Consider the following 26593-nt stretch of genomic DNA (forward strand, 5'->3'; position numbering starts at 1 on the left):
AATATTGGAGTTACAGCTTCAACATCAGTCCTTCCAATGAACACCCAGGACTGATTTCCTTTAGGATGGACTAGTTGGATCTCCTTGCAGTCCAAGGGACTCTCAAGAGTCTTTTCCAACACCACAGTTCAAAAGTATCAATTCTTTGGCACTCAGTATTTTTTATAGTCCAACTCTCACATCCATACATGACTCCTCGGAAAATCATAGACTTGACTAGAGAGAGCTTTGTTGACAAAGTAATGTCTCTGCTTTTTAATATGCTGTCTAGGTTGGTCATGACTTTCCTTCCAAGGAGTAAGGGTCTCTTAATTTCATGGCTGCAGTCTCCAACTGCAGTGATTTTGGAGCCCAAAAATATAAAGTCTGACACTGTTTCCACTGTTTCCCCATCTATTTCCCATGAAGTGATGGGACCAGAGGCTATGATCTTAGTTTTCTGAATGTTGAGTTTTAAGCCAACTTTTCCAATCTCCTCTTTTACTTTCATCAAGAGACTCTTTAATTCTTCACTTTCTGCCATAAGGGTGGTGTCATCTGCATATCTGAGGTTATTGATATTTCTCCCGGCAATCTTGATTCCAGCTTGTGCTTCTTCCAGCCCAGCTTTTCTCATGATGTACTCTGCACATAATTTAAATAAGCAGGGTGACAATATAAAGCCTTGATGTACTCCTTTTCCTATTTGGAACCAGTCTGTTGTTCCATGTCCAGTTCTAACTTTTGCTTCTTGACCTGCATACAGGTTTCTCTAGAGGCAGGTCAGGTGGTCTGGTATTCCCATCTCTTCCAGAATTTTTCACAGTTTATTGTGATCCATACAGTCAAAGGCTTTGGCACAGTCAATAAAGCAGAAATAGATGCTTTTCTGGAACTCTCTTGCTTTTTCAATGATCCAACAAATATTGGTAATCTGATCTCTGGTTCCTCCTCCTTTTCTAAAACCAGCTTGAAAATCTGAAAGTTCATGGTTCATGTATTGCTGAAGCCTGGCTTGGAGAATTCTGAGCACTTTACTAGTGTGTGGGTTGAATGCAACTGTGTGGTAATTTGAGCATTCTTTGGCATTGCCTTTCTTTGGGATTGGAATGAAAACTGACCTTTTCCATTCCTGTGGCCACTGCTGAGTTTTCCAAATTTCATGTTACCCACAAATTAAATGCATGTCTTATTACACTGAGAAGAGTCTAGACTCATCTGCCAGCAAGTTCCCAGAAATATCGGTACTTATATGAAGAAAACATAAAATACCTGCCCAAAAAGAGATGGCCCTCATTCCTCTTCATTGCTTGGTAAAATTGCATAATCTTTAACATTAGGAAAGTTTCAAAAGAACTGAAGAAAACAAGAGAGAAGGAGAAAAGATTCTGAAATCAATAAAAACAAATATTGAAGTATCATTACAGTTTGCCTACAGTATCTTCTTTTTACTTCATTCAAATCCATATCCATCCTCCATTGAGTTCAGTGCCTGGCCACTTCTGTTATCAAATTGAATTTAAAGGATGGTACTAAAGCTCTAATAACTTCTAATAAGAAAGTGTGAAAGATTTATTCTTCCCATTACTGTTACTCTTCATATTCAACACGTTATAAATTTTTAAGTCAAATAAGTGGAGCTTTAATATTAGAAATTTATCAAATATAATTTAGAAAATTAATGTTTCTTTAGACCATACTGTTTATTCTTTGATTCACTTAATAAATACTTGAGAGCTACTTACTATGTTCTAGGCACTGTTCTAGGAGAACAAAATAAATGAAACTCTTTTTTCTGTTAGAGATTATATTTCAGTGTGGGAAAACAAACAGATAACTTAAAAAGCTGTTTTAGGGACTTTCCTGGTGGTCCAGTGGTTAAGACATTGTCTTCCAGTACTGGGGCTGTGGGTTCAATCCCTCTTCAGGGAGTTAAGATCCCACATGCCCTGTAGCCAAAAAACAAAGCATAAAACAGAAAAAAATATTGTAACAAATTCAGTAGACTAAAAATGGTCCACATCAAAAATATTTTAAACACTTAAAAAATAAAAATTGTGTTCTATGTTAGATAATTATTACAGAGAACAAAAAGCAGAAAAGGAAAAGGGAGGATGTGGGATGCCAGTGGTGTAACTATAATTAGTGTGCACAAAAGGTTTCTTTGAAAAGGTGGCATTTGTTAAAAGAGACAGAGGAAAGAAGGAAGGAATAATATTCCAGAAAGAAAATAAATCAGTCTGAATTGAATGCGAAGTAAAAATGTACCTGGTGGAGTCTACAAACAGCAAGGAGGCCATCATGTCTGAAACAGAATGAGTGGGAAGAAGAGCAGGAAGAGATAAAATTACAGACATATTGAAACAGATAATGTAGTTCCGTTACTCAGACCACTTTTAGTAATAAGATTTCTACTCCGAGATCGAATTCTACTAGAGAGTTTTGAACAGACAAATAAGTAGATTAAATTTCCATGTTAATGGAACTATAATGGTTTCTGTGTTGAGAACAGACTGTGAGAAAACTAAGACAGGGAGACCAGGAAAGAGGTTACTGCAGTAAAAAAGTAAAATATTGGTAGATTGAGCCAAAGTGGTAATGGTAGAATTAGTAATAAGTGTTTGACTTTGTGGGAAGCTTCCCAGGTGTCTTACTGGTAAAGAGTCCATCTGCCAGTGCAAGAGACCCAGGAGAATCAGGTTCAATTGCTGAGTTAAGAAGATCCCCTGGAGGAGGAAATGGCAGCCCACTCCAGTATTCTGGCTTACAAATCCCGTGGAAATAGGAACCATGTGGGCTACAGTCTATGGGGTCACAAAGAGTCAGACACAACTTAGTGACTAAACAAACACACGATTGACATTTGTCCATATTTTTAACCTAAAACTAGAAAATGTTGTTCTTTGATTGGATATGGGATATGAGAGAAAAGAAGAGTAAAATGACTGCAAGTTTTTGGTGTAAACAGCTGAGAAAAAGAGAAAGTATTTAGTAACACACTGTCAAAACTATGGGGAAACAAGCAAGGAGAGGAAGAGTTTTGTTTTGGAAAAATTAAAATTAAGACTTTCAATATAAATCAAAGTGAAGCTTTCCAATTGTGAGATATAAACTAATGAACACACAAGAACTATACAAAAAAGATCTCATGACCTGAATAACTGCGATGGTGTGATCACTCACCTGGAGCCAGACATCTTGGAATGTGAAGTCAAATGGGCTTTAGGAAGCATCACTATGAACAAAGCTAGTGGAGGTAATGGAATTCCAGTTGAGCTATTTCAAATCCTAAAAGATGATGCTGTGAAAGTGCTGCACTCAGTATGCCAGCAAATCTGGAAAATTCAGCACTGGGCACAGGACTGGAAAAGGTAAGTTTTCATTCCAGTCTCAAAGAAAGGCAATGCCAAAGAACATTCAAACTACTGCACAATTGCCCTCATCTCACATGCTAGCAAAGTAATTCTCAAAATTCTCGAAGACAGGTTTCAGCAGTACGTGAACTGTGCACTTCCATGTGTTCAAGCTGGATTTACAGAAGGCAGAGGAACCAGAAATCAATTTGCCAACATCCTTTGGATCATAGAAAAAGTAAGAGAGTTCCAGAAAAACATCTACTTCTGCTTTATTGATTATGTCAAAATCTTTGACTGAGTGGATCACAACAAACTATATCTGCCTCCTTAGAAATCTGTATGCAGGTCAAGAAGCAACAGTTAGAACAAAACATCGAACAAAAGACTGCTTCCAAACGGGGAAAGGAGTACATCAAGGCTGTATATTGCCACCCTGCTTATTTAACTTATATGCAGAGTACATCGTGTGAAATGCTAGGCTGGATGAAGCACAAGCTGGAAACAAGATTGACCGGAGAAATGTCAATAACCTCAGATATGCAGATGAAACCACCCTCATGGAAGAAAGTGAAGAGGAACTAAAGAGTCTCCTGATGAAAGTGAAAGAGGAGAGTGAAAAAGTTGGCTTAAAGCTCAACATTCAAAAAACTAAGATCATGGCTTCCAGTCCCATTACTCCATGACAAATAGATGGGGAAACTGTGGAAATGGTTGCAGACTTTATTTTCTTGAGCTTCAAAATCACTACAGATGCCTACTGAAGCTATGAAAAAAAAAAAAAAAAAACTTGCTTCTTAAAAGAAAAGCTATGACCAACTTAGACATCATATTAAAAAGCAGAGACATTTCCTTGCTGACAAATGTCCATCTAGTCAAGGCTATGATTTTCCAGTAGTCATGTATGGATGAGAGAGTTGGACTGTAAAGAAAGCTGAGCACCAAAGAATTGGTGGTTTTGAACTGTGGTGTTGGACAAGACTCTTGAGGGTCCCTTGGACTGCAAGGAGATCCAACCAGTCCATCCTAAATATTTATTGGAAGGACTGATGCTGAAACTGAAACTCCAATACTTTGGTTACCTGATGTGAAGAACTGACTAATTGGAAAAGACCCTGATTTGGAGAAAGATTGAAGGCAGGAGGAGACGGGGACAGCAGAGGTTGAGATGATTGGATGACATCACCAACTCGATGGACCTGAGTTTGAGCATGCTCTGGGAGTTGGTGACAGACAAGAAAGCCTGAGGTACTGTAGTCCATGGGGTTGCAAAGAGTTGGACACGACTGAGTGACTGAACTGAACTGAAACTAATGAAACTGAAAATTTTACATTATTGGTAAGATATAAAATATAGAGTCAGTGTGTGTATATATATATATATATATATATATATATATATAGTTTTTAAAGTTATGTGATGCACTGACATCATCAAAGGAAGGAGCTTGAAAAGGGGAAAGTTCAAAAACTAAACTTCTGAATCATCCAACACTTTGACTCAGTGAAATGATAAAGAATCAGTTAAGAGACTGAAAATAAATTGTAAATGAATTAGATTGAAAGCAATCTAATTGTTGTTCTTGCCAGCCAAGTAAATATGGCATTTCAAGACAGAAAAAATTTCAATTGTAAAAGTTATGCTTATAAATTAGTAAGATAAGAACTGGAAAGTGGCATGGATTTGGCATCATGAAAGTCTTTGGTAACTATTACAAGAGAAATACTGATAGAGTTCTGGGAATAAAAGCCTCATCAGAGAGAGAATGAGATTCCATTAACACTGCCGTCACAACTTAGACATAGAGAATATGGTGAGCTTTTTGTCTTTGACCATAAGGAAAGCATAAAAAATAGAGCAGTAATTGGAGAAATTAATGAGGCAACAGTTTCTTTAAGATGCGTGCATGCTAAGTCACCTCAGTCATATCTGACTCTTTGCAACCCCGTGGACTGTAGCCTGCAGGCTCCTCAGTCCATGGGATTCTCCAGGCAAAAATACTGGAGTGGGTTGCCATTTCCTTCTCTAGGATATCTTCCCAACCCAGGGATTGAACCTGCATCTCTTGAGTCTCCTGCATTGGCAGGTGCAATGTTTACAACTAGCACCACAAGATGGGAAAAATCAAATCAGTTTATGCCAGTGGGAATAACTTGTAATGAGTGGAATGTTAGTAATACAGGACAGAAAGTTGAGAATTGCAGGAGAAATGTCTTTTCTGGTAAAGAGGCATGGGACTGGGTGCACAAATGAAATGGTTCTCCTTACATAGAATCACAGGCAGAAAATATTTTGTAACAGGAAGTAAAGAGGTGGTCGGGTAGTTGTCCTGTTTTATTCTGATATTTCTTCTGATTGCTTTCCTTTCCATACTGAAATAATAAGGAAAATCATTAGGAGATGATGAGAATTGGGAGGATTTTCATGAAGACAAAAGGAAAATGTTATCCAGTGCAGTGTGATAGTGAATGAACTAGGCAAATATAGCGTGGTTGTGTCTTTTGGACCCACTCGAACTTTCATAAAGGGAGAGCAGTCTGCACAATTTCCGGCATTTTTTAAGCCACATTCAGCCAAACAACTTAGGCACTGAGATTTAGAAAGAAAGTGAACGTGTTAGTCACTCCGTTGTGCCAGGCTCCTCTGTCCCTGGAATTCTCCAAGCAAGAATACTAGGGTGGGTAGCCAATCCCTTCTCCAGGGGATCTTCCTGACCCAAGGATCTCCTCAGTTCAGTTCAGTTCATTTCAGCCACTCACTTGTGTCCAACTCTATGCCACCCCATGGACTGCAGCATGCCAGACTTCCTTGTCCATCACCAACTCTTGGAGCTTACTCAAACTCATGTTCAACAAGTCAGTGATGCTATCCAACCATCTCATTGTCGGTTGGTCCCTTCTCCAGCCTTCAATATTTCCCAACATCAGGGTCTTTTCCAATTAGTCACTTCTTTGCATCAGGTGGCCAAAATATTGGAGTTTCAACTTCAGCATCAGTCCTTCCAATGAATATTTAGGATGGACTGGTTGGATCTCCTTGCAGTCCAAGGGACTCTCAAGAGTCTTCTCCAAACCACAGTTCAATAGCATCAATTCTTTGGTGCTCAGCTTTCTTCATAATCCAACTCTCACATCCATACATGACTACTGGAAAAACCATAGCCTTGACTAGATGGTCCTTTGTCAGCAAAGTAATGTCTCTGCTTTTTAATATGCTGTCTATGTTGGTCACAGCTTTTCTTCCAAGGAGCAAGCATCTTTTAATTTCATGGCTGCAGTCACCATCTGCAGTGATTTTGGAATCCAAGAAAATAAAGCCTGCCACTGTTTCCACAGTTTCCCCATATATTTGCCATGAAGTGATGGGACTGGATGTCATGATCTTAGTTTTTTGAATGTTGAGCTTTAAGCCTGTTTTTTTTCTCTCCTCTTTCACTTTCATCAAGAGGCTCTTTAGTTCTTCATTTTCTGCCATAAGGGTGATGTCATCTGCATATCTGAGGTTATTGATATTTTTTCCGGCAATCTTCATTCCAGCTGGTGCTTCATCCAGCCTGGCATTTTGCATGATGTACTCTACGTATAGGTTAAATAAGAAGGATGACAATATACAGCCTTGATGTACTCCTTTCCTGATATGGAACCAGTCATGTCCAGTTTTAACTGTTGCTTCTTGACCTGCATACAGATTTCTCGGTAGACAGGTTAGGTGTTCTGGTATTCCCATCTCTTTAAGTATTTTCCATGGTTTGTTGTGATCCACACAGTCCAAGGCTTTGGCGTAGTCAATAAAGCAGAAGTAGATGTTTTTCTGGAACTCCAGTACTTTTCTAATGATCCAACGGATGTTTGCAATTTGATCTCTGTTTCCTCCTAAGTTGTGAAATTTCTGAGTCTTGCTTTTTATAATTGAAGATTACTGGCAAGGTTTGTGGTAGAATGTCCATCAGTTTGGGTCTAGTTGATGTCTTCTTAGGATGGTGGCTCAGATGGAAAAGGGTCTGCCTGCAATGCAGAATACCTGGGTTCAATCCCTGGGTTGGGAAGATCCCCCTGGAGAGGGAATGGCTATCCTGATAGATAATGTTGCCTGATAGATATTTTGTGTTATGATTGCACTTTCATTTTAGTATTAAATAATTTGTAAATTATTTAATGTATTTTATTACACAAATAATATAAATTTTAATTAATATTTAATGTAAACTACAGATTTTTAATGTAAAAATTGTATAAGTCATACATGTGGTTAACATGTCTACTCTGGTTTTCTTTAGCTAAACATTACAATTCTTACAATTTCTGAAATGAACATGTATTGTGTTTTTAGGCTCAGTTAGGATCCAAAGCACCTGAGTGTTACTTTCCTAAAGAAGACAACTCTTATTTAGTCCACTCAACTCAGTACTCGTCAGTGGGTATAACAGCTGACCTCCAACTGAATACTGCAAATCCTCGAATAAAGCTACCTTCTGATTCCATCTCATCTCTTCGTGTGGAGGTGAAATATCACAAAGATGATATGTTGCAGTTTAAGGTATGTTTATTATAAACTATCACAATGCATGATTCATGTCTCAAGAAAAATTTTAAATAGATTAGGTGCTTGGGTTTTTCATGTAATATTAAGGATTATTAATTGGATTGATGGTCTTTTGATTCTATAAAGCTTTCTTTGTCTTCCTACAGAGCCCATAGCTAGATGCACAAAAAGTAAAATTTTCTGTTTTTGCTAGCTTTTTGAACAATTAAACATATAATGGTGATTTTTAATCATTTAAATTATTGATAAATCATTTAGTTGGACTCTGTTGGTTGTTTCATTCAAGTAAACAAAATAGGACAAAACAAACACAATAAGATCCTTATTGTTTCCATTCTTTTTAAACAGTGATCTGAAGTTTATGGCCAATATAGTAAGAAATACAAAAGAAATAATTTCTTTCAATAGCTATACTTAGCAGTTATCTTTTACTTAAGAGCACTGAAGTGAAGTGAAGTGAAAGTCACTCAGTCGTGTCCGACTCTTTGTGACCCCATGGACTATACAGTCCATGGAATTCTCCAGGCCAGAATACTGGAGTGGGTAGCCTTTCCCTTCTCCAGGTGATCTTCCTAAATGTGGGATTGAACCCAGATCTCCCACATTGCAGGCAGATTCTTTACCAGCTGAGCCACAAAGGAAGAGCACTGAAGAACTCCATTAAGAAAATTATTAGAAATTGTACTACATATATGACAAATGGAAAGCAATTTCAACCCATACATATGCAGGCATTTAACTGAAGAAATACAATCTGGAATAAAATATTAAAATACTTAACACCCTTTATTTTTTAATATAAATTTATTTATTTTAATTGGAGGCTAATAAAAATGAAAGAAATTAAAGAAAAATACAAAAAATGAGGAAACCATGTTTATCCTCTACAGCAAGGAAATAAATGGCAATTTTAGAAAAAAAGTGTTTTCTTGTTTAACAAAGAATAGTATTAGAGTACATATTTTAATGAGAATGTTCTTTAATATACTAATTCTGGAAAATAGTTTACCAATAGATATCAAGGACCGTACAAATTGTAATACATTCTGACCTAATATTATCACTTGTAAGTAATATACTAAGTAAAGATGTGAATGAAGATAAATTAGCATTAATATTCATTGTAAAATCATACATAAGGTTAAAATATTGAGGCAACTGTGTCTAACCATGAGTGGTAAATAATTTTGTGTATCCATATAAGTGAATATCTAGCTCTGAAAGTTCTCTTCTTTAAGAGTTCTTACTGTATGGAAAAATGAATTAGAAAACATTAAAACAGGTAAAATATAGTACATTATTTAATTCATTCTATATCTATATATGTTTATGGAATTTGAAATAGATATATGGGCCATGGATACAAAATTAGGAATTATGTAAATAAGAATGTAAATGTTCTTGTTTGAGGCATTATTTAAATTATTTAATGATATGTACCTAAATATATTGGGCTTCCCTGATAATTCAGCTGGTAAAGAATCCGACCTGCAGTGCAGGAGACAACAGTTTGATTGCTGGATCATGAAGTTCCCCTGGAGACAAGATGGGCTACCCACTCCAGTATTCTTGGGTTTCCCTGGTGTCTCAGATGGTAAACAATCTGCCTACAATGTGGGAGACCTGGGTTCTTGGGTTGAAAAGATCATGGCAGCCCACTCTAGTATTCTTGCTTGGAAAATCCCCATGGACAGAGGAGCCTGGCAGGCAATAGTCCATGTGGTCTCAAAGAATCAGACACAGCTGAGGGACTAAGCACAGCACAACACCTAATACGTCACCATTAAGAACTAAACATATTTCTTTTCATTATTTCTCTATAATAGATTTATGATGCCCAAAATAAGAGATATGAAGTTCCAGTACCATTGAACATTCCAACTACACCAACAAGTACTTATGAAACTAGACTTTATGATGTTGAAATCAAGGAAAATCCTTTCGGCATTCAGATTCGAAGAAGAAGCACAAGAAGAGTTATGTAAGTGATTGAATTATTTGATATGAAAGATAGTTTCATTTTAGCTTAGGTGGCAAAGTTGGATGATTATTTTCACAGCCTTCACTGTGCTACTGTGTCAGAACATCAAAAGTAGTTTTAAAGATGTTAAATAATTGGCTTATTTTAATATTCAAAAATGAAAGTTGGTGGGCTGTTAACAACTGGTCTAAGATTTTATTGACACTTTGGATGTGATGAATTTTATTATTAAATATCAGACCCATTCTTCCATTCAAGCTGAGAGCAAAAATAAAGACTCATGTTGAAAAGCCTGATGAGTGTTGTCAAAATAAGTATCTATACATGTATTTAGAAATATGTCATATTTTATTAGAATGATTGAAATTGGAGTTTTTTAGTTCTGGATTTTGATCAAGTTAATACTATCTCTGTCAGGAATTGATGAAAGGAAGTTTAGATATGTACATATAGACATGATTTTTATATTCAATGAATAAACTTAATTTTTAAAATATTTCCTTTATTTTAGTGAAAAGTTCTACAAAGTATATTCCTTTGTATTTTCTATTACAAAATACTTCTATGTAATTTAAACTTTCCCTGTATTCTTTACATGATGTTGTCAGGATGTTTTCAGGTATTGTCAGTATGGATACAAATAATGAAGAAAAACATGTTATATTGTTTCAAACTGTTGAAGAGTTTCATTCCAAATGTTAAAAAGCTAAATGATTTTGTGGAAAATCCCTGGTACAGAGACATTATTTATTGTTATTCAGGAAGTATTATTCTTTAGCAAATACTTTTCCAAAATCATTAATATAAAAATATGAATATGTTCCAAATTCTTTGTAATAATGTTTTCTTCCTCTGCCAACTTTCTTTTCCTCTTCTTTTATCTTCTTATTGCAAATGACATTCTCTGTAACACATTTCTTCTGGAGTTCTTTGTAAACACGTTTTTACAAATATAAATTAAAAGATGAAAATGATTAGGTATAGTAATAGAGTTTGAAATTAAAATATACATTATGTGTTATTTATTTTGATATTGATTTCTTTTTATTCTATATGTAGTAAAAGTTTGCTGATTCTCTCAAGAGAACAGGAAAATGAAGGACTTTCAATTCTTAGGACATATATTACTTCTAGGTCATATATTATTTATAGATTCATATTGATTTTATTTTAAAAAGTGATATATATCTAAAGATACACATATAGCCATAATAAGATTATGAATTTGTGAAACAGATTTTGATATTTGCTATGTTAGCCAAAAAAGTATTGGAATAATTATCTATTTCCATCTATATCTGGGTATGATAAGCCCTATATAGGGAAAAATACTACTGATTTTCAGATCACCTAAGAAAGAATTACCATTATTATTTGTGATCCTATTTGTATGCATATACAGGAATAAAACTGTATATGTTTATATGTTTTCTTTTGTTTTCAGTTGGGATTCTCGCCTTCCTGGTTTTGCTTTTAACAACCAGTTCATTCAGATATCTACACGCCTGCCTTCAGAATATGTGTATGGTTTTGGGGAAATGGAACACACAACATTTAGGCGTGACCTGAACTGGCATACTTGGGGAATGTTCACCAGAGACCAACCCCCTGGTGTAAGTACCAGTATTTGACTACCATAAGTGGCAACTAAGACACAGTCATCTCCTTGTCGGCCTGTATTTCAATATTGAAACAAAGAAAGGGACTAGAAATCATGACAGTTGCTGGAGTGTTTTTCTGAAAAACAAAAAGTCACAATAAAGTACAGGTGAAAGTAAATGACTGATCAGATAACATTATTGACTACAGTGAGAAGTGAGGTCGTGACCTAATTGCTTGCTCTCTCAACTGCATAGAAAGAACATTCAGATTCAATATTCCCTGCCAAAACCATGTTTACTTTCAGCTTTTAGAAAAAAAACTGGCTAAGGTTTTCCTTGAGATTTTCTTTTTTACTCCTTAGATAAAGATTGGATTCTCACTTTTTCCTTTGTTACCCTAAGCTGCAGTTGTGCCTTTTTATGAGGTTATACTGTTAGTTATAATCTTAGGAAATATTTTTATGTGCTCATGACACTTTCCCCAAAGTTTTGTCTTATTAATGGTATATATTTCATGAATATTTAATATATTTCTCACAATTAGTATTAACTATAATTACTCTAAATATATCATAGAAAAGCACATTTTAATAAAAATACTAGTTCATTTGCATTTTCCATTTGTCATGTGTACTTAAAGGATATATTCAGAATGAGATTATAAATGTGTATACTATCATAACCACTTCTTATTGTAAAGTACTCATACAATTTTTATTTGTATCACAATAGTTCAAATCTATGAACACTGTTTTTCATTTATTCCAGCTTGAAAGACCATGTTTACCAAAGTTTACCTCTTTAAAACCCTTCAGGGACTTCCTTTGTGGTACAGTGGTTAAAACTCCATGCTTCCCCTGCAGGAAGCACAAGTTTGATCCTTGGTTGGGGAATCAAAAAACAAACAAAAAAAAAAAAACAAAAACCCTTCAACATTAAGTATTGGCACTGTTAGGCTTATATAACCTTGATCCTAAATATATAAATTTTCTGTCACATGCTACTCAGTTACTAGGATTCATTGTGGGTCAATGACATTAATTCGATTAGGGATCTTCAACTTATAAGTTTTGTAATCTTGACATTGCATGACTCTGCATATAGATTTTCCATTCTGAAAAAATAAAAGATGATGCTGAAAATGAAATTAAATGCTCAGTAGAGGAAAATATATTAATTTAAAATACTATCATAAATTAGTATAGAAAGTTAGATATCCCATTAAGTCCTTGAGATTGAGTACTTTGATCACTTTAATCATTAATAAAACATTCTATTATTGAAAAATAAGTACTAATTCGTAAATAAACTAAGATACATAATCTACGGAAAGAAACACAACTATTCTAAAACCAGTGGTTTCTTTATGTAAGTTAATTTGGCAGTATTTGTGAGTATTACACATTTGTATATTCATTCTCATACTCTAATGCACTAATGGTTTGAATAATTACATTTTTTAAAAAATGTGTTTGTTTTAATTCAGTCATAGTTTGGGTGTGCAATGAAGGAATATTTAAATTCCTAGGCTCAATCTTATAGTGAATTTAAATATCACATTGACAAAAATTCGCATGCTATTATTATTTAAATATACATTATGTTTATTTTTAAAATTTTAGTACAAACTTAATTCCTATGGATTTCATCCCTATTACATGGCTCTGGAAGATGAGAACAATGCTCATGGAGTTCTCTTACTTAACAGCAATGCAATGGGTAAAACAATTTTTTTTAAATTTAAATTTAAAAAATCATATTTTATGTGACTCAAATAAAATAATAACTTATATATAGATAAAATGTAATAATATTTTGGATTTCCAGATGTTACATTTCAGCCAATGCCTGCTCTGACATATCGCATGATTGGAGGAATCTTGGACTTTTATATGTTTTTGGGCCCATCTCCAGAAGTCGTAACAAAGCAATACCATGAAGTATGACTGTGCATTTTAAAAAGAGATAACATTTTCTTTATAATATAAAGTATTTATCTTAGTTCACCAAGAATTTTTTTTTTTTCAAAGGTAATTGGCCAACCAGTCATGCCACCTTACTGGGCTTTGGGATTCCAGTTATGTCGTTATGGGTACAGAAATACTTCACAAGTTGAAGAAGTATATAATGACATGGTGGCTGCTCGGATCCCTTATGTATGTATATCAACTTTTAAAACAGTGTTAAATATGTCATCTATAAAAGCAGAATGAAATAATTAAACACACACTTTAAAATTATTTAAACCTTTGACAAAAAGCAATACTTGGTTTGTTAGTAGCACAAAATGAATTGGATATCAGATTATACTGATTTTCTTTAGCAGAGGGATAAAGAAAGGGCTAATACCATTATTTTTCTTTCTTTCTCATCAGTCTTATGACTGTGAGTTGTGCTAAACAAGTCACTATGCACTTGCTTTTCTCTTAGAAACTCTGTCTCATAGGTAGTCAAACACATTTATTGTCTTCTTTTAAATGAGAGTAAGAATCCAGGGAACTTATTTCATCAACTGATATGAAAAGTTACAAAAAATTTGAGGTGAAACAATGATTTTTGCAGTGGAATTGATGACAGTTGTCATACAGAATAAGTGGGCTTGCAGAATATCCTCTTCCCTCAATGTGTGGGAAATTAATATTTTTATGTATCGAAAATAATCAGTTCCTGTGATTTTTATTTTTTAGCAAGATTAAGAAATCTCAGGTATCTTCCTGGTAATATTTAAAAATTGAAATCTAGAATGCTTTGTATATAAGAACTCCCTCTAAGAAGAAGAAGTAGAGTATCATTTATAAGACATCAAGACATACAGTAGAATCCAACATATGGTTCCCAAATACATTATTATAGGGAAATTAATTGTATAGGTTAATGAGGTAGTGATATGAAAGTGAAAAAATATATTGAAGAAGATTTTTTCATTATTAGTTCTATGTTATCCATATTTTTTGTAATATCTAGAAAAAGAAATTGCCTTTAACAGAAAATAATTTTTAAAGTAATTTAGGCCTAAATTAAGGATTTAATAATATAATGAAAGCATTTATTCATATAAATATATTTGTAAATATCTACTGGTAAACAATATTTTGCTTATTTAAGCTTAGGCTATTATTTTGAAAATGACTTTGATGGATGATAAAAGAATAACTTTAAATAATTGATGAATTTATTAATAATTTATTCTCCTTTATAATTTTATAATTATTGAAATTATCCCATATTTGCTTTTTGTTTCCAGAAATAGAGCAATACTTATTTCTGTATACTGTGCAAAATTCCAAGTTATTATTTAATACAATTTCATGACCTCATAAGTCCTTTACTCTTGTGTCTTATTTCTTTTGGGAATTATAAAACAAAAGATAGTGATTTAAAAGGATTTTTACTTCTAAATCAGAATTACTATTTAATGAACTTTTAACAAAACATAGCATTTATATGAACTTGTTCTTAGAATATTTTGCATCTATACATGCTCTTTTTATTTCTTGAATATCGCACTACTCAAGTCTCAAGCATTTAAACTTTCATACTACTATTACTTTTATAAACATGATAGAATGTGATAAACTCAATCTGCTGATTCTTACCACACTACAATTCTCATATTTTTCAGGATGTTCAGTACACAGATATTGATTACATGGAAAGGCAATTAGACTTTACAATTGATGATGAATTCCGTGACCTTCCTCAGTTTGTTGACAAAATAAGAAGTGAGGGAATGAGATACATTATTATCCTGGTCAGTATTTATATTTTATCTCCTATCTGAGCCTTATTATCTTAGTTTTGTTCAGACTTCTCTTCTTAATGAGGGAGGAAAAGGTGTTTCAAAATATGAAATATGTAAGTTTGAATTCTACTCCCAAATCTAAAGCTTTCTTCCTTTAACACTTCATTTACGTGGGCAGCCACAAGGCTATCTTCATTCTTGGGTTTATCCTTAGAGACCTAAGACTAAATAAAGCTGGGAGTCAAAGACAGGCTGTTTCTTAATAATCACCCAAGCTACAAACTGACCTCAGTTTATAGACACTATCACAAAGTGATGATGGATTTTTCTATTCCTGTAAGAATCTCATATCATTCTCTGGGACAGCTTCTTACTCTTGCCATGTTTAAAAATTTGCTTCGAGTTAGTGATTCAATGGGGAGATTATTTCATCAATATATTACCAAAAGCAAGCTAGGCAGTCAGAAATCCCACTGGGGAAATAAAAGCAAAACAAAAACAGTAGTAATCTTGCTTGTAATCATAGCTAACACATTTTCAAAAGTTCTTAAATTTTCCTTCTAGAAAATTTAAAAAACAATCAAGCTAGAACACAGAAATTTATACCGTCAGTCCATCTGTCAGTCTATGTGATAATACAATACAATGATAATTTGATAATGGAAAATTGTAATATTTCATAACAGCTACCCAGGTGGCTATACTTCTATATCATAGACACCTGTTTTGTATTTCATTTTCGTTTTAGGATCCAGCAATTTCAGGAAATGAAACGAAGCCTTACCCTGCCTTTGAAAGAGGACAGGAGAAAGATGTCTTTGTCAAATGGCCTAACACAAATGATATTTGTTGGGCAAAGGTATTGAATTGATAGCTTGAAATAAAATAAGTGTAAAAGTGCTATTTCACTGAAAGTTTCTACTTAATTAAGCAACTGTTAAGGCATATTCAGAAGAAGAGATACAGTGATTCCAGTTCAGTTCAGTTCAGTTCAGGCGCTCAGTCCTGTCTGACTCTTTGCAACCCTAAAAATTGCAGCATGCCAGGCCTCCCTGTCCATCACGAACTCCTGGAGTTCACTCAAACTCACAACCATTGAGTCAGTGATGCCATCCAGCCATCTCATCCTCTGTCGTTCCCTTCTCCTCCTGCCCCCAATCCCTCCCAGCATCAGGGTCTTGTCCAATGAGTTAACTCTTCACATGAGGTGGCCAAAGTACTGGAGTTTCAGCTTTAGCATCATTCCTTCCAAAGAACACCCAGGACTGATCTCCTTCAGGATGGACTGGTTGGATCTCCTTGCAGTCCAAGGGACTCTCAAGAGTCTTCTCCAACACCACAGTTCAAAAGCATCTATTCTTTGGTGCTCAGCTTTCTTCACAGTCCAACTCTCACATCCATACAAGAGCACTGAAAAAACCATAGCCTTGATTAGACGGACCTTTGTTGGCAAAGAAATGTCTCTGCTTTTGAATATGCTATCTAGGTTGGTCATAACTTTCCTTCCAAGGAGTAAGCATCTTTTAATTTCATGGCTGAAGTCACCATCAATAGATACTCCATGAGTTCAATCCAAACTATTAGAAACAGAAAGAATTCATACATCATATGTCCAAATACTATTTGTTTCATCTTTAATGTGTTTTTTATTGTATTTATTGGTACCTTTGTGTTTTATTATAAAATTGTCGCTAATAAGATGGTCATTCATTATTCTATACTACAAAAGTTATTTAATATTTGTAATTCTCTTTAAAACATCTTGTATAATTGTAAAAGCTATAGTTATATTCCTGACTTGAACAGGGAAAATAGTTTGTTGTATTTCATTTAGACAATAATATTCAGATCTGAGTATATTAATACATTATAGAAAACATCCTCCTTTGGCTTATACACAAAGAATAAAGATGCTCAATACTCTATAAAAGCCTAAATGGGAAAAGAATTTCAGAAACAATAGATACATGTATATGTATAACATAATTACTGTATACCTGAACTAATACAATATTGTTAATCAACTATACTCTAATATAGAATACATTTTTTAAAGAATAAAGAAAAAAATCCACTAGTCACAGTCAGAATGAAAATAATTTCCATAGTGGGAGATGTAATTAAATGCAATGTGCAAGTCTATTTGGATCTTAAACCAAAAATATTAACACTAGTGATAAAAGTGGTGAAATTTGAACATGGCCAATAGATTAGTTCGTAATATTCTATTAATGTTAGCTTCTCGGTTTTAATAATTGTACAGTGGTTATAAATATATTACTATTAAGAGAAGCATGGTAAAGGGTACAGAAAAACACTAGGTATATTGTTTGTGACTTTTCTATAAGTCTGAAAGTATTTCAAAATAAAAAGATAAAAGTTAAATAGAAAAAATTCTGCAGTAAAAGGTGAAAAATCACAATGTTTTAAGAAACATGAAAGTATAGAATATTGATTATTAAAAGGGATTATTTCCCTCCTACTTTCTTCTAATTCTATATTTTTGTATATTTTCTCATTTTATTACCTTTTAAGCACTATTCTCTATCAGCAACTAATCTCTTATATGTAATTACCCTTCTGCAGATTCTACTTTCTACAACATAAATTTAAATCCCAGAGCTTTTGGCATGATTGAATTTGAGTCCTGTTTTGTGTTTGTGATTGGAATAGAAGAAACACTGGTAGGCTAAGAGGCAGTGACTGGGTTAGGTATATGGTAGAGAGAAGGATTTTAGTACTACTGTGAAAACCAAGAGGATTATTTGCCTCAGTGTGGCCTCATCCAACTCAGATATTCAATTCCTTTCATATAAAAATATATATATTTTTGTTTTACAAATGTTTTTTATTTTTATCCTGGAGTAAGTGTAGAAATAATTTTAATATATCACATTACATTAAATTTGGTGTATGTGATTCAAATTAATTGTTGACTAGACACTTTGGTTGCATGCATTGTTTTCAAAATCACTACCTACACCAAGGTTGGATTTTTTTATTTGTCATATTAAAGAGAAGATTAATATGGAAAATGGAAAGAGTTTGCAAATGATACATATGCCAAAACACAAATTAAGCAAATAATTGAAGGGAATATTTTTTATTATTTGCTTATAAAACTTTCTTATACTTTATTTATAAAAGTCATACCACACTGAATTTATTTTGAGCTGGTTTCTCATTTCTTCTCTTTTTGTAGGTTTGGCCAGATTTGCCTAATGTGACAATAGATGAAAGTTTAACTGAAGATGAAGCTGTTAATGTAAGTTTCATATTGATTAATTATAGAACTAAAAGAAATTCAGCACTTAGATTTAATAATTAGAGATTTCACTGTTCTGCATGTGAATATCCAGTTTCTCCAGCACCATTTGCTAAAGAGACTATACTTTCCTCACTGCATACTCTTTCACTCTTGTCAAAGATCAGTTAACTATACATGTGTGGATGATTTCTGGGCTCTTTAACTGTGCCATTGGCCTATATGTTTATTTTTATGCCAAGACCATGCTTTTCACTACTGTAGCTTTGGAATATATCTTGAAATTAGGAAACTTAATGCCTTCAGCTTTTTTCTACTTACTCAAGATTATTATGATTAAGGAAATATTCAAGGTGTTTCCTAAAGAGTATGATATTAGCTATCGGGATTTAATATATAGTCTTCATCATGTTAAGGTAATTTCTTTCTATTCCTAGTTTGTTGAGAGTTTTTTGTTTTTTATTTTTATCATGAAACAGTGTTGAATTTTATCAAATACATTTTCTGCATTGTTTATTGATATGCTTATGCTTAGTCATTCAGTCGTGTCTGACTCTGGGACCCTTTGGACCATAGCCTACCACGCTCCTCTGTCCTTGGAATTTTTCAAGAATACTGGAATAAGTTGTCACTTCTTTTTCCAGGAGATCTTCCTGACCCAGGGATCAAACCTGCGTCTCCTGTGGCTCCTGCATTACAGGCGGATACCTTACCCACTGAGCCACTGGGGAAGCACTGTTATTGATATGACCATGTGATTTTTATCATTTATTCTGTTGATATGCTGTATCACAGTAATTGATTTTTGTATGTAATATAATCCTTGCCTCACAGGGAAAAATCCCACTTATTCATGGTGTATGAGCCTTTTGATGTGTTGTTGAATGTGTTTTGCTAATAGTTTGGTTGAGGATGCTTGTATATCTACTCATCAGATATTGTTTGTGTGACTCTAGGAATGTGTCCATTTCTTCTAGGTTATCCAGTCTGTTTTATTAGTATTCATCATGGCCTCTTACCACCCTTTCTATTTCTGTGACATCAGTTGTAATTCTCATCTTCCATATCTGATTTTATTTAACTTTCTCTTTTTTCTTAGTCTAGCTAACAGTTTGTAAGTTATATATATGCTGTCAATGAGAAACTCAGTTTAGATTTAAGGACACACATAGACTTGGTTGTTGGAGGAAGATCACGGATATGATTTCATTAGAGTTGAGGTCAAGTTGTCTTTACTATCACTTGTTGACAACTTGTGAATCTGATAGATAAATGTCTTACTGAAATATAAGGTTTCTGTTATGACTTTCTACATGTTGGTCTAATTTTTGTTTTTACAGGCTTCCAGAGCTCATGCAGCTTTTCCAGATTTCTTCAGGAATTCTACAGCAGAGTGGTGGGCAAGGGAAATTATAGATTTTTATAATAACCAGATGAAATTTGATGGATTGTGGATTGTAAGTAAACTTTAAGAGACTTACATTTTAAGTTATTTATTGTGTACTGATTATGCAAAAATTGTACTAAATTCTATATAATCTTAGCAAAGTATTCTTTATGAAAATATCTCACTCATTTTTTTCTGTAGAACTTTCTTATGCAAAGAACTGATAAAATGCAGTTTGAACAATTCAATTTAAGTATTTGGCTGCTTTTTCCTGAATAAACTTTACCAAGAAACCAAAGTAGTCTCTTTAATGATTTATAAGTGCTTATAAATACTTATTTTATTTTCATTCAATGTAGGAATAAATCTCACACTCAACTGTCAGTCTTTGGTTTAAGAAGTCATAGTCTCTTACAGATGTAACAAAATCATCCTTTAAATACTGTTCTAATTTTATGTGTAACATTAAAGTGTTGATATAAGAGTTTTAGTAATAAAATTCTGAGAAAACATAAAATGAATTTACTGTATCACAAGTAAACATTTAATACAGGAGATTTTGCATAATACTTCTCTAGATATTTGTAGGTGAATTTATCTGTTGATTTTTTTTTTTTTGCTCTTTATTTTTTTTATTTTTTTTAATTTATTTTTTTTTATTTTTAGTTTTTTATTTTTTACATTTTAAATTCTTTAATTCTTACATGCATTCCCAAACATGAACCCCCCTCCCACCTCCCTCCCCATAACATCTTTCTGGGTCATCCCCATGCACCAGCCCCAAGCATGCTGCATCCTGCGTCAGACATAGACTGGCGATTCAATTCACATGATAGTATACATGTTAGAATGTCATTCTCCCAAATCATCCCACCCTCTCCCTCTCCCTCTGAGTCCAAAAGTCCGTTATACACATCTGTGTCTCTTTCCCTGTCTTGCATACAGGGTCGTCATTGCCATCTTCCTAAATTCCATATATATGTGTTAGTATACTGTATTGGTGTTTTTCTTTCTGGCTTACTTCACTCTGTATAATCGGCTCCAGTTTCATCCATCTCATCAGAACTGATTCAAATGAATTCTTTTTAACGGCTGAGTAATACTCCATTGTGTATATGTACCACAGCTTTCTTATCCATTCATCTGTTGATGGACATCTAGGTTGTTTCCATGTACCCCAATGTTCATCGCAGCTCTGTTTATAATAGCCAGGACATGGAAACAACCTAGATGTCTATCTGTTGATTTTTTAGTGAAGAAAGTGAAGTCGCTCAGTCGTGTCCGACTCTTTGCGACCCCATGGGCTGTAGCCTGCCAGGCTCCTCTGTGCGTGGGATTTTCCAGGCAACAGTCCTGGAGTGGATTGCCATTTCCTTCTCCAGGGGATCTTCCCAACCCAGGGATCAAATCCGGGTCTCCCGCATTGTAGACAGACGCTTTACTGTCTGAACCACCAGGAAAATCCCCTTATGTCTGCATTAATTTACTTACTTTTTTAATTAAAAAAATTATAGAGGTGATATTATATACAACGCTAGAGGATATAAAAGTGTATGTATTTTTTAAATTAACAGAAATACAGTTTTATTTTATTTATAAAGTTGTGCACTATAAGGGATTTTATTAAATAATCCCCAAGAATTATATCTTGTTTGAGAAAAAATAACCTTTTTATGCTAAAGGAATTACCTTTAAATGTGTTTGTTAGTTTCTTCTGTCGTGTCCAAATCTTCACAACCCCATGGACTATAACCCACCATGCTCCTCTGTCCGTGGGATTCTTCAGGCAAGAATAATGGAGTGGTTTGCCATTTCCTCCTCACCTTTAACTGTCAACTAATTTATATATTTATATGATGGTCCTTTTATATGTGGCTACTAAGATTCTAAAATGTGTATTCAAAGACTTTTTGAAGTTTTCTGTATTTGTAAACTATATCTTGCAGTTTTAAAAACCACAAGCCATTGTTCAAAAATAAAAATTATACAAAGTTCCAGGGCAGAAGTGGAGGGAAAAACATGGGGGGAATATACACTATTATAATTTAGTTTTATGTCTAGAAACACAGAAAACAATTCACTTTTACATATAGGTTTTATCTACAGAGAAAAATAGTATATTTTATATTTTAAAAAAGGAGACATGAACTGTAAAATGTTAAGAAATATTGAGCTAAACTAAATTCTTTAGTATTGTTGGGATTGTCTTATATTTTTTTCTTTTTAAAAAAGTGTTGTTATTTGGATGTGCTATTTCAATTTGAGTTTCTAAATTAGTTCTTTTAAGAAGATATGCCCTAAATTTGTTTTTGTTTACTTTTCTTTCTCTCTTTAAGGATATGAATGAACCATCAAGTTTTGTAAATGGAACAACTACTAATCAATGCAGAAATACAGAGCTAAATTATCCACCTTATTTCCCAGGTACAATATAGCTGTTATACCTTTGATGTTATCATGTTATTATCATTTATTTATCAGGTTTATATACTTTATGATCTAGAGAATAGGATTCACATTCCCAATTCTCACTACCCATTTGCACACTGGACCACACCTCAGCTCATTACCAATATCATCTAGATCATCTAACATTACTTTGAGAAAAAAAAAAAAGGTCAAGAAACATGATTTACCTATATGAATACATTTCTAGGTTTGATTACTTTGATTTTCTTATGAATCATCCCAGATTTGAGAATCCTCAATATTGTTTGAATAAAAGTCTTTAAATCTTTTATAAAGGTTTTTTTTTTTTTTCAAGTTTTTCTTTACTAGGGAAAAAGTGAAAGAATGCTAACAGCACTTCCTTGGTTGTCCTGACCTAGGAGAGAAAAGAACAGTCTTTTGGCATTCATCCACATACTCCTACATAGGCAGTAAATTGAATAAATGGTTAACATCTAAAGTTATGGCAAAGCTCTGATAATTTTAATCTGAAACTGAGAAACAATTTGATCAAGAAATAGTGCTGTTGTAGCATTTGCTTGGCTCTTTATCCCAGGGCTTTATGTTAGCAAATGGAATCTTTAAAAAAAAAAATCTATTTAATCAATATTTCTTATCTAAATGCATAAAATATAGTAGATTTTAAGGAGTACATTTTTCATGATTTTATGAATTCATATTAATTATTAACATTTTTGTTACTAAGTAGAGCAAAATTTTGCACATATTTTCCAGTCACAATTGTAATTGCAATCACTTACAGTTGCAGACAAGTTTTTAATTTAAAATTAGCATAAACAAAGTGCACAATTGATTAAAAAGTATTCTTTTCAAACAGAGATTAATGTTTTACCAAAATAGCTTATGAGTACAGGTTACAGATTTCAAAACAGATGACTTTATAACATATTAATGTTTTTTCATTGATTCTCCCCAGAACTCACAAAAAGAACTGATGGATTACATTTCAGAACCATGTGTATGGAAACAGAGCAGATTCTTAGTGATGGATCATCTGTTTTGCATTATGATGTTCACAATCTATATGGATGGTCACAGCTGAAACCTACTTATGAGTAAGCAATTTTCATAATCATCCTTTATATTATTTGTTAGATTTACTTTGAGTCCTTCGCTGCTGATCTTACCTTACTTGATCATTCAAAGCACTTGGAATAGTTTTTTCTCTCTCTCTGTCTGTATATTTATTTTAAATTTTCATCCTATTCCCAAAGGACCCTGAATTATTATATTTTGTTCCCAAGCATGTACTCAGCTCATAGTAGCACAATGCCTCAGGAATAGTAAGAGCTCAAAGAATACTTTTTAATGAATATGTGTAAACAATGTATAGTTTGATGTCATTAATTAAAGCATAAATGCTAGGCTAAATCTGCTATTTAAATCCATTATTAGCAAATAAGAAACTATGTAATTGACTTTGAGCTTCTCAAACTTTAATACTCATACACGTGCTCAGTCATGTTTGACTCTTTGCGACCCCATGGACTGTAGCCTGCCAGGCTCGTCTGTCCATGGAATTTTCCAGGCAAGAATACTGAAGTGGGTTGCCATTTTCTATTCCAGGGCATCTTCCCAACCCAGGGATTGAACCCATGTCTCTTGAACTGGCAGATGGATTTTTTATCACCACAACATCTGGGAAGCCCACTAGTAGCTCTATGAAACAAATTCTTATATGAGGCTAATAATGATGGAACATAGTCTATTCTTTAAATAAAAGTCTTTATTAACATTGTGCAACAGATTTTTCTGCAATGATAGAAATGTTTTATAATTCTGGATAGTTCAATATGGTAGCTACCAGCCATATATGATTGTTGAACAATCTGGCTAGTGTAACTCATAAAAAGAGTTTTAAATTTTATTTAATTTTCATAGATTTAAATTAAACAATACCATGTGGCTTATGGTCACCATACTACACAGTGCAACTCTAGATCATCTTAACTACAGATTATAATCCACTGGATATTTTTTAAATTTTATTTTATATTGGAGTGTAGTTTATTAACAATGTTGTGTTATTTGTAAGCATATGGCAAAGTGATTCAGTTATACATATATATATATACGTATATGTACTTTTGTATATATATACATATATATATGTATATATATTCCTTTTCAAATTATTTTACCATTTAGGTTAATATAGAATATTAAGTAGAGTTCCCTGTTCTATACAGTAGGCCTTTGTTGGTCATCTATTTTAAATATAGTACAAAATTAGAAATTTTTGTACTATATAAATTCTGATTTTAATTAATCTGAATTGCAGCCTAAGAATCTGAATTTTTTTAAATTACCTAGGTGGTTGTAATGAGCATCTGGGATTGAAAACCAGTACTCTAGTAGATGACTAAAGTTGATAAAAGAATGAAAAGCATTTTGCAGTAAAGGGTATGGGTAATATTTCCTCATTTAGTGAAACACACATCTTATTTCCAGGACCAAAATCAATTTTCAACCTAGAATCAGTGAATTATCTAAGATATTATTACATGAATGATAGACTATAGATTTGTTCACGAAATCCCAATGCAAGGGCATTCAGAAAAACTAGTAGATGTATTTCTTAAGAGTAATGCTTTTTTATTGAGACAAATGCTTCTTCAGTTGACCCTACTGAAACATACTATGGGGCACAATTACCCTTCCTTAACCTTACTTTACCATAATACTATAGATATTAAGAATAACAGAAATATTGAGAAGTGACTGGTGAACCCGTTAGCAAAACTTATATAACTTGAGAAAAAATTGTACTTTAAGGGAAATGAAAAAAAAAATCTTTTTTCAAAGAGGACAATAAATTGAATTTCTGGAGCACATTACAGAATTTAGCATGGTTCCTGACACACTGTGCAATGTTTAGTACATCTAAATGAACCAGTTTTATCTTACCACAGCTATTAAAATTGTATAAATAAACTCAGGGAAAAATTAGGTAAATCTCTAGATAGTTGATATGTTGTTATATGATATGTTATAAGTTGTTTGGGGATTTAAAAATCCATTTTCGGTTCTTAAATAGCATTATGAGGAAGATATTGGTACAGTTTTCCAAAGAACATCCATTTAATGTTAATTTTATTCTTATACATAAAATCTTTCAGTAAAACTTTAATCATATTTGTTGTTTAAATTAAAAGATTAATAAGTTTTAAATATTGAGTTAAATAACTCAATTTATGCATAGCCATAGACTTTTTATATCTTTTAAATACTTTCTTACTATTTAATTTTTTCAGTTATATGAGAATAAAATTGTTGAACTCTCAGATATTATAGAGATAATCATTATAGATTTAAAGATCTTGCAAATGTAAAAGGATGCTATAAATAAACTACATTTAAACAAATGATGGACAGTAAGACTTTTTAACATTGGAAAAAACTGAAAGAATGAAAAGCATAATATTTTCATTCAAGTTATTCAGACTGTACCATTTTTAGTTTCATTATTTCAGTTTCAATAATTCTCAGTTTCCTATAAGTTTGAGATATTCGTTAATTCAAAAATTAATTATATGCCAAGCACTATATTAGGTATAAGGAGTACAAAGAAGAATAAGGCATTCCTTAAACTTCAGAGTCTCAAGGTCTCATTGAAGAAGTTTTATGTATAAAAAAATCAGTACAAACACTGTTATCCATCTTTAACAAGGAAATGATTACATAGAGTTGATAACATGCCTATAGGTTACAAATCTGCCTAATTAAGAATTTGAAATATTTTTCCAATATGGTTCTATAGTCCCTATTCATATACAATTTATTTTGAATAATAAAATAAAAACAATTATTTTTAAAGCTAATACAATAGTGAATTTTTTAATTTTTGGTACATTTATAATAGACAGATACTGATAACATATTGCATTATTCTTAACACTAGCATATGTTTTAAATAAATAATAAAGTCAATAAACTTGTTCTTCAAAGGCTGAAAAGAGAGGAAAAGAAAAATATATGATCCAATTTTAAAAACCATTCTCTTGAGATCTGTCTTTGGACAGATTCTATCTTTAAAATAGAATAACTATTTTTATTTTTTTTTAATTTCTAAGACCTAGAGAAGCCTTTCTGTCTTTAAACTACCCGCTAAAACAGGGAGTATTATAGCCAAGATTCTCTGCAGAGTGATATGGAGATTAATTGTTGACAAGTTATAAATAAGAAGAGTTGAAGCATTAATAGGGCCTAAACTTTATTAAGAGAACATATTTAAGTAGGATGAAATGAGTTCATTCAAAACCTCACAATATAA

General features: G+C 33.0%; 1 protein-coding gene across 1 annotated transcript in view; it reads left to right on the plus strand.

Annotated features, from left to right (window-relative positions):
- SI (sucrase-isomaltase) overlaps nucleotides 1-26593 on the plus strand; it is a 114747-nt gene that overhangs the window by 56762 nt on the left and 31392 nt on the right. The window contains exons 25-36 of the mRNA XM_069576813.1: nucleotides 7663-7869; nucleotides 9702-9856; nucleotides 11301-11469; nucleotides 13080-13176; nucleotides 13285-13397; nucleotides 13488-13613; nucleotides 15080-15208; nucleotides 15948-16058; nucleotides 18402-18464; nucleotides 19805-19921; nucleotides 22188-22275; nucleotides 23237-23375. Coding sequence (XP_069432914.1) covers nucleotides 7663-7869; nucleotides 9702-9856; nucleotides 11301-11469; nucleotides 13080-13176; nucleotides 13285-13397; nucleotides 13488-13613; nucleotides 15080-15208; nucleotides 15948-16058; nucleotides 18402-18464; nucleotides 19805-19921; nucleotides 22188-22275; nucleotides 23237-23375 — 1514 coding nt within the window. The remainder of the gene's footprint in view (nucleotides 1-7662; nucleotides 7870-9701; nucleotides 9857-11300; nucleotides 11470-13079; nucleotides 13177-13284; nucleotides 13398-13487; nucleotides 13614-15079; nucleotides 15209-15947; nucleotides 16059-18401; nucleotides 18465-19804; nucleotides 19922-22187; nucleotides 22276-23236; nucleotides 23376-26593) is intronic.

The sequence above is a fragment of the Ovis canadensis genome, chromosome 1 (genome assembly GCF_042477335.2).
Source record: "Ovis canadensis isolate MfBH-ARS-UI-01 breed Bighorn chromosome 1, ARS-UI_OviCan_v2, whole genome shotgun sequence".
Classification (NCBI taxonomy): Eukaryota; Metazoa; Chordata; class Mammalia; order Artiodactyla; family Bovidae; genus Ovis; species Ovis canadensis.